The sequence below is a fragment of the Hyla sarda genome, unplaced genomic scaffold, assembly GCF_029499605.1.
Source record: "Hyla sarda isolate aHylSar1 unplaced genomic scaffold, aHylSar1.hap1 scaffold_909, whole genome shotgun sequence".
Classification (NCBI taxonomy): domain Eukaryota; kingdom Metazoa; phylum Chordata; class Amphibia; order Anura; family Hylidae; genus Hyla; species Hyla sarda.
Window position 1 is genome coordinate 127,788 of NW_026610937.1, and position 7,881 is coordinate 135,668.

A 7,881-nucleotide genomic window follows, 5' to 3' on the forward strand; every position below is an offset into this window, starting at 1 on the left:
AGTAGCTCCGTAGTTTCCTTTGCTGTAAATATAGATCGGCCGATGTGTTCAGTGTCGGGGGAACTAGTAGCAGATCAGGTGGGAGATGTGATTCTATACAGAGCGATGAATATAATAGATGTGGAGACTCCTTCCCCTAAACATGTGGAGGGACCGTAGTATAACATTACATGGCCCAGATTATGATCGCTGCCCGGGAGTTCTGTACTAACACTACAATGCGGAGAATACATTACTAGCCGACACCCGCTTCCCTCCTCTTTCTCGCCGGATCATGTTCTATAATCTATGATCCTGGAGATAAATATCTGTCACTCCTCACCCTAATATACAAACCTTCTACATTACATCACTTTATATGTTATATCGAGGACAATGCAGATGTATTTATTTGTTCTAGATCCCCTTAGGACACTTATATCTGGTATAGGATAAGCAGGGTGTATAAGAGCAGCTGAAATTATTGTGCTGTGTTATTATAAGTTTTAGTCACCATCCACAGTTGTATCTATTTGCGCCTCTGTAACTTGTATCAGCACCTGGGAAATACTTGTTACTATTTGGTAACATGTAAAGATTAGAATACAAAGCTCTCACCACCAGGTGTCGCTATTGTAACACAATGTATCTGATCTGTATAAACTAACGATTTATACTGCTGCGACAGACGATCTATGGATAGATATAAGGAAACAATTAATTTACCAGAGACTTGGGGGTTAATGTAACCCTTTAGTTAATAGGTTGTGCACATGGTGTTTTATCCATCTGGAGAATTATTGGGCTTATTTCTTGTAAACGTAATATAAAGCCAATGGAGACTAAATATGGGGGCGCTCTACTATAGTGCACCGTGTAAGCGTATATAGGGATTGGGACTAGTGAAGCAGAGAGCGCTCCGGGGACTGAAGGGGAAAGAGCATAAATAACGAGGGACAATGAAGGGTTAACTTTGTAGGTGGAGCAATAACCCCGATAGTTTACGCTCATTGGAGATTTTGACTTTCTCGCTTAGTCTCGTCCCTGTACACGTGATTACATTGCTGGCTGCACCTCAAAATCCATATGTAGAAACTGTACCCGTCCCCCTTAGTGAGGGTAGCGGGGATGGAGTGAGGAGGAAACTGTCCTTGTGCTGAGGGTCACAATCTGCTATAGGAAGTTTTCTGGTAGTTTTTTTTTTTTTAATAAAAGTGAAGGTGTCCAATCCCTCTCATACTGTTAATGAAAGAAACGTATCAGTTCTACTATAACCCCGTATAAAGAACATGTCAAATCTAATCCTTATCAGACAAGATCAGCGGTGCCAGCTCTGTAGTAGACAATGTGGTGGCTCTTAGAAGAGCCTTTGGTGTTCAGGATGGGTCTGGGATAAGCGGTGATCACTTGCTCTTGGCCGCTTTGCTGCTCTCGGTCTTCTTGGGCAGCAGCACGGCCTGGATGTTGGGGAGGACGCCTCCCTGGGCGATGGTCACCCCACCCAGCAGTTTGTTCAGCTCCTCGTCATTGCGCACGGCCAGCTGCAGGTGACGGGGGATGATGCGGGTCTTCTTGTTGTCCCGGGCGGCATTACCGGCCAATTCCAGGATCTCAGCGGTTAAATACTCCAGCACAGCGGCCAGGTATACGGGAGCACCGGCGCCCACCCTCTCGGCGTAGTTCCCTTTGCGGAGAAGCCTATGTACACGACCGACGGGGAACTGGAGTCCTGCCCGGGATGAGCGGGTCTTTGCCTTAGCCCGAACCTTTCCTCCTTGTTTGCCGCGTCCAGACATAATGATAAGTAAACCGTAAAACGCTCAAAAGAAGCCTCTCTGTGATGTAACCGTAATTTCCTTTCTGCTGCTTTTTATAGGTTCCTGCTCCGCCCTCCGGCTCCTGTGATTGGGTACATTTGAATCCAGCCAATTGTGACGAGAATTAAAGAGACACCAATAAACTGCACTGGGCGGGGCTTATGACACTCCCACAGGTCACATGATTTGCTCCTCCAGTAGAACAGCGAGCAGACAGCATTTCTCATTTGCATGGGCTGCCTATAAATACGGCTGCAGTGGGAGGAGGAAGCATCATTTTTCTCTCTGTTTTAGTGGAGAAGTTTTGTGACTGATCATCATGCCTGATCCCGCCAAGTCTGCTCCAGCGCCCAAGAAAGGCTCCAAGAAAGCCGTGACCAAGACTCAGAAGAATGACGGCAAGAAGCGAAGGAAGACCAGGAAGGAAAGCTATGCCATCTACGTGTACAAGGTGCTCAAGCAGGTCCACCCTGACACCGGCATCTCCTCCAAGGCCATGGGCATCATGAACTCCTTTGTGAATGATATCTTCGAGCGCATCGCAGGGGAAGCCTCCCGCCTGGCTCACTACAACAAGCGCTCCACCATCACCTCCCGGGAGATCCAGACCGCCGTGCGCCTGCTGCTGCCTGGAGAGCTGGCCAAGCACGCCGTGTCCGAGGGCACCAAGGCCGTCACCAAGTACACCAGCGCTAAGTAACCTGCTCCCCCTTCTGCTGTCACCCCAAAGGCTCTTCTAAGAGCCACCCACATTGTCTAGAATAGAGCTGGTGCTTCTCCTGTCTGTATTCCCCGTATTCTCTTCTGTATATGTGGCCGCTATTCTGTCAGTACAGTCTATTGATACTATATATATTCTGCTCCGGGATCGGGTGAGATCAGAGCGGCGGCTGCGGTTCTCACTGACTGCAGGGTGTATATTCTCCTGTGGTGGAGCGGGGGGCGCTGTAGATCAGTTCTCTATAGTTTCCCTTTTGACATTTGGTCAGTGTAACTAAATCTCATCCACCCGTAGTCTCCGATTATCCCTCCTATACTCCCCATGGTCTGTACATAACCGGTGTAATGAATAACACTTTCTGTAGAGGAATGTGATCCTCCGCACAGGGCCGGTTTTCTGCTTTATAGCCCTCACTTCATCCCCGCTCCCTCTCAGGTCAGGACCGCGGAACAGAATTCCCGTCCTCCTATCTCACAGCTTTATCTTTGCTGTGACGCCAGAATAAGTTTAGTCCGCACATTCTTCTCTACGATCTCAAAAAATGTTCATCTGTGCGAAAGTGATAAACAAGGAGGATGAGGGTAGTAGTCAGCCACAGGATCAGCCTCTACATCTCGGGGAGATCTCTCCATTGTTATCGGGTCTGGAGGAAGCGGGAAATTCAAATCCTGAACGTCCTGTGATCAGCCAATGAGCATTAGGCATCGGACGGGACCGCGCACACGGCTCATTATTAACCCTTTAGCGTTAATTTGCACTACAATAATGACGCAGTCCCACAATGCACAGCAGGGAGGACACCACAGTATTAAGGATAATACCAGTTTCCTCCATCATAATCAGTATCTCAAAGTCAGGAATCGGACTATTACTGATCTTACTCTATTAGCGATATATTCACACTATCAGACGTTAAAGGGTTAACGTTTATTATTGATCAGCAGATATTAGAATGTAATCCTTTATAGAATAATGAGTTGACCGCAAAAGAAACAGAAAACCACAAAATTAACGGGAACCTGATATCTAGTAATGTGATTGCAGTAAACTGACAGTAGATGTCGCTGTTGCACAATGAACGGAATACAGGACTGAACGCTCCCTTAGCCCAGATTCTATATATTGATGACTTTGATAAAGCCCCAGGTGTAGGGGTTGTGTGCACAGCAGAGGCTCTTCTGGCCCCCGAGGCTTGGGATTGTACAGATGGATACAAGGGAATCATTCCTCCGCTCTCTATACTCAGCAGTTGTATCATTACCTGGATATTACAGCCGCTGTATAGTGCGTGGAGCGATGTGCGGTCATCAGTGAGGATGATGGGGCTGATGGTCTATTACATTACAGCCTGGACAGTGAGATGTTCTGTGCGTGAGAAGGGTGCAGGCAGCCGGCATATTAACCGATAACAGGACCGAGTGAACCGAATAAATCCCCTCTCTCCAATTAAAGGAACACATGGCCGGGAGAGGCGGCACTAGGACCCAGCGCCCGATTAATCTAATTATCACTCAGCGCTTCATATTTCTTCTACCGATCAGGGTCACAGTATAACCCGTAACATAGAAGGGGCCGCTGGTACAGTACAGGGCAAACTACAGAGAACAATCCCGGGATTATATTTCAGAGCTCAGCAAGACAATCGGGACAGAAAAACATAAGATGGTGATATCAGCTCATTTTATGGAGAACTTGGTGGCTCTGAAAAGAGCCTTTGTGTTGTATGCGGGTCCCGGGCAGATCTAAGCTCGCTCCCCACGGATCCTGCGGGCCAGCTGGATGTCTTTGGGCATGATGGTGACCCTCTTGGCGTGGATGGCGCACAGATTGGTGTCCTCAAAGAGTCCCACCAGGTAAGCCTCGCTGGCCTCCTGCAGGGCCATGACCGCCGAGCTCTGGAAGCGAAGATCGGTCTTGAAGTCCTGGGCGATCTCTCTCACCAGGCGCTGGAAGGGGAGCTTCCGGATCAGCAGCTCAGTGGACTTCTGGTAGCGGCGGATTTCACGGAGAGCCACTGTACCTGGACGGTAGCGGTGAGGCTTCTTCACCCCACCAGTGGCGGGAGCGCTCTTCCTTGCGGCCTTGGTAGCCAGCTGCTTGCGGGGAGCTTTCCCTCCGGTGGATTTACGAGCGGTCTGCTTGGTCCTGGCCATGATCCTCTGTACACGTACACAGCGGAGAAATGATGGGAAGAGATCGCAGAGCAGAATATTTATACTCCTGGTCTCATCCCCATTGGCTCATGTTAACCACACCCCTTCATCCCATTGGCTGATTCATACAAACTAGAGCCCGCCAAAACAACATGTGACGTCTGTGATGAATCTTTGTTCTGAAGCGGCGGGGCCCATCCTCAGCGATGATAGCGCCCCCCATGTATGACACGATGCCGGGTCTCGGGCGTTCACACTGATTCCCCGCTCCTCGGATACAGACTCCTTTATGCCTACAATTCCTCGGAGCTCTATCTGCTTCACTATTTCCAATCTCTATATACATTTACATGGGGCAGTACAGTAGGGCGCCCCCATGATCGAACAAAATGCCCAGTAATTCTCTGTATGGGTTGGTAACTTCATATGTGCACAACCTATTAAGTAGAGTAGAGGGTTAAAATCAGAAAAACGTTTCTGGTTAATCAATTTTAATAATTTCCAATAAATATTTTCTATTAGTCACTGCACGAAATTCTTACAGTTTCAGGATATACAAATCAGTTAGTGTGTTACAATAGCGACACCTGGTGGTGAGAGCTTTGTATTCTAAACTTTGCATGTTGCCAAATTGTAACAAGTCTTTACATTTCCTCAAGAACTGACACTAAAATTGTTACAGAGGCGCAAACAGATACAACTAGATGTTATATGAACACCACGATACCATTTTCTCTAATATGGAGAATATAGTCAAGCCGGGAGCTTATGTCTCTTGTTGAGGATCTAGGACAAAGGCATATGCATTTTAATGTGTGTATGTATGTGTATATATATATATATATATATATATATATATATATATATATATATATATATATATTGTATTCTAATTGTTACACATCCACACCGTTTATCTGGTGTAGGATTCTATTGTGGCACTTGTAGTTCACTGCAGGCATCCTCCATTGTATGCATTTTCTATGCTGGGGATCGCCCTTAGCAACGGACTACAAGGGCAGGATCTGCTCCCCCAGTATAAATGCACAACCGCATTTGGGGTTGAGCACCTCCAGCCATTTGAGACCACATTTTTTTGTTTTATATATATATATATATATATATATATATATATATATATATATATATATATATACACACACACACATACACACATTTCTCACCCACTCTTAATTTGTTTTATATAAAACGCAGGTTATACTACAGTGTATGTAATGAGTATTTAAAAGCTACATTTTAATGATCGGTTCAAAGGTTTTGGGGTAAAATTAAGAGGTCAAAGTGTCTCCTGATGATATGTATGATTGGCAATGCGCCCCAAGACTTCTGTAAACCCTCGGCCTCCTCCCCTTAGATCCTGGGCTCTAATTCCTCAGTATATCTGCGCTCCTGTCCTGTTCTGCCCCAGTAAACCCCAACAGGATTCCCCAAATACACCAGACTATGATGGCGCTTCCTTCTCTTCAGGATCTCTGCTGTCTGGAGGAAAATACACGGGCTCCGGGGAGTGTTCGGTCGGTAAGAGAGGAGGAAGATGCCGCAGGTATAAGATATCATCCGACTGAAGCTCTGGGTGTGGAAATGGTGGGGTCGGCGGGTGATCTCCGGGCTGCTCAGCGGTGAGAAGAGAGCGGGAGAAAGGAGACAGGGATAGCGGGAACCGGCGAGGACAGCGGAGGGAGCGGAGAGCAGTGAGGGGGTCAGAGTGGCTGAAGATGAAGAATAAGGGAAGAGAACAAAGGAGAAGATTCTGAGAAGGAAAGTAATAATCCTGATCCAGATACAAGACGATCCGGACTTTCTGTAGGATCCTTAACAGACTGTATTGTATCCGCAGATCCCTCGTCTATTCAGTGATGATCTCTGGGATCTATTGTGATTATTGTCCCCCTAGATCTCCATTATAAGAATCACTTGTACATTATCCGTATAACATCAGGTTCTATTGGGCATTTCCCTTCCTATTTATTTCTCGATAACCATAAATGTCCAGAAATTCAAAGCACGTTTGAGAATATTTGGGGGGAGTTAAATCTCCCAATAATTTATGTTCGCATGGTTCACAAATAATTCATTTTTTTCTCTCTTAAAAAAAAATAAATAAATAAAACATTATATATATATATATATAAAAAAAAAAAGCCTTCTGGGCATGCTAGGAGTTGTAGTTTTGTAACATCTGGAGCACCACAGTTTGCAGACCACTGTGGTCTCCAAACTGGGGTACTCCAGATGTTGCAAAACTACAACCTTCAGCATGCACTGACTGGGCATGCTGGGAGTTGTAGTTTTGCAACATATGAAGTGGCACAGTTTGGAGACCACAATAAGTAACAGATGTTTTAAAACTACAATTACCAGCATGCCCAGACGGCCAGGGAAACTGGACAGTGTAGTTCTGCAATGTCTGGCCCTTCAGATGTTGCAGAACTACAACTCCCAGCATGCCAGAACAGTCTGGGCATGCTTGGAGTTGTAGTTTTACAACATCTGGAGGGCTACAGTTTGGAGATCACTTAGCGGTCTCCAAAATGTTATTCGCCAGTTGTTGCATAACTACAACTCCTAGCATGCCTTTCGGCTGTCAGTGAATGTTGGTAGTTGTAGTTTTGCAACAGCTGTAGGCACACTGTTTGGGAAACACTGAGCTAGAGTCTGTTTCCTAACTCAACTACAACTCCCAGAATGTACAGTCTGCCAGTGCATTCTGGGAGTTGTAGTTTTGCAACAGTTGAAGGTTTGCCCCACCCAACCATGTGAAGGCTGAGTGTGATGTCAGTCTCCAGGGTCTGTCGTACAGGTCCTGTTGGTTTATAGGACAGTGTAGTCTGGTTCTATAACATTGTGATTTTTTGCCCATTGAAATTATTAGGCCCATTGTGGTCTTTGGGAATCTTGCAGCTAGCGAGGCAGAACGCTAAACAGTAAGGTCCTGGTAGTTGTGTGGGTTCAAGTCCCAGACTTCATAAGGCCGGATGAAGCGCTCTTCATAGCGTGAAACCACCAGCAGTCGCCTCCTCCCTGAGCGTCCCACGTCTCTGCCTGGTTGTCCGATGTCCACGTTTGGAGCTTGAATACGCTATCTTAGCGGTGAGTGCGGATACTTTTTGACCGAGTGTCAAGATTCTTGCATTGAGTTGGATATATAAGATGCTTTACCTATACACTGTAACCTGGACGTGAGGAAAGA

The 7,881-nt window shown here is 46.4% G+C and overlaps 3 protein-coding genes across 3 annotated transcripts; 1 reads left to right on the forward strand and 2 right to left on the reverse strand.

Annotated features, from left to right (window-relative positions):
* Window positions 1-1,382: 1,382 nt before the first annotated feature.
* Window positions 1,383-1,884, reverse strand: LOC130349057 (histone H2A type 1). The gene has a single exon (XM_056554805.1). The coding sequence runs from the start codon at window positions 1,773-1,775 to the stop codon at window positions 1,383-1,385; it is 393 nt and encodes a 130-aa protein (XP_056410780.1). The 5' UTR covers window positions 1,776-1,884.
* A 231-nt stretch (window positions 1,885-2,115) lies between these two features.
* On the forward strand, window positions 2,116-2,496 carry LOC130349058 (histone H2B 1.1-like). Its single transcript, XM_056554806.1, has one exon. The coding sequence runs from the start codon at window positions 2,116-2,118 to the stop codon at window positions 2,494-2,496; it is 381 nt and encodes a 126-aa protein (XP_056410781.1).
* A 1,763-nt stretch (window positions 2,497-4,259) lies between these two features.
* LOC130349060 (histone H3) lies at window positions 4,260-4,670 on the reverse strand. The gene has a single exon (XM_056554807.1). The coding sequence runs from the start codon at window positions 4,668-4,670 to the stop codon at window positions 4,260-4,262; it is 411 nt and encodes a 136-aa protein (XP_056410782.1).
* Between the last annotated feature and the right edge of the window lie 3,211 nt (window positions 4,671-7,881).

Excerpts from the sequence above, each read along its gene's own strand:
- LOC130349057 (XM_056554805.1), bottom strand. The coding sequence starts at position 1,775 with ATGTCTGGACGCGGCAAACAAGGAGGAAAGGTTCGGGCTAAGGCAAAG.
- LOC130349060 (XM_056554807.1), bottom strand. The coding sequence starts at position 4,670 with ATGGCCAGGACCAAGCAGACCGCTCGTAAATCCACCGGAGGGAAAGCT.
- LOC130349058 (XM_056554806.1), top strand. The coding sequence starts at position 2,116 with ATGCCTGATCCCGCCAAGTCTGCTCCAGCGCCCAAGAAAGGCTCCAAG.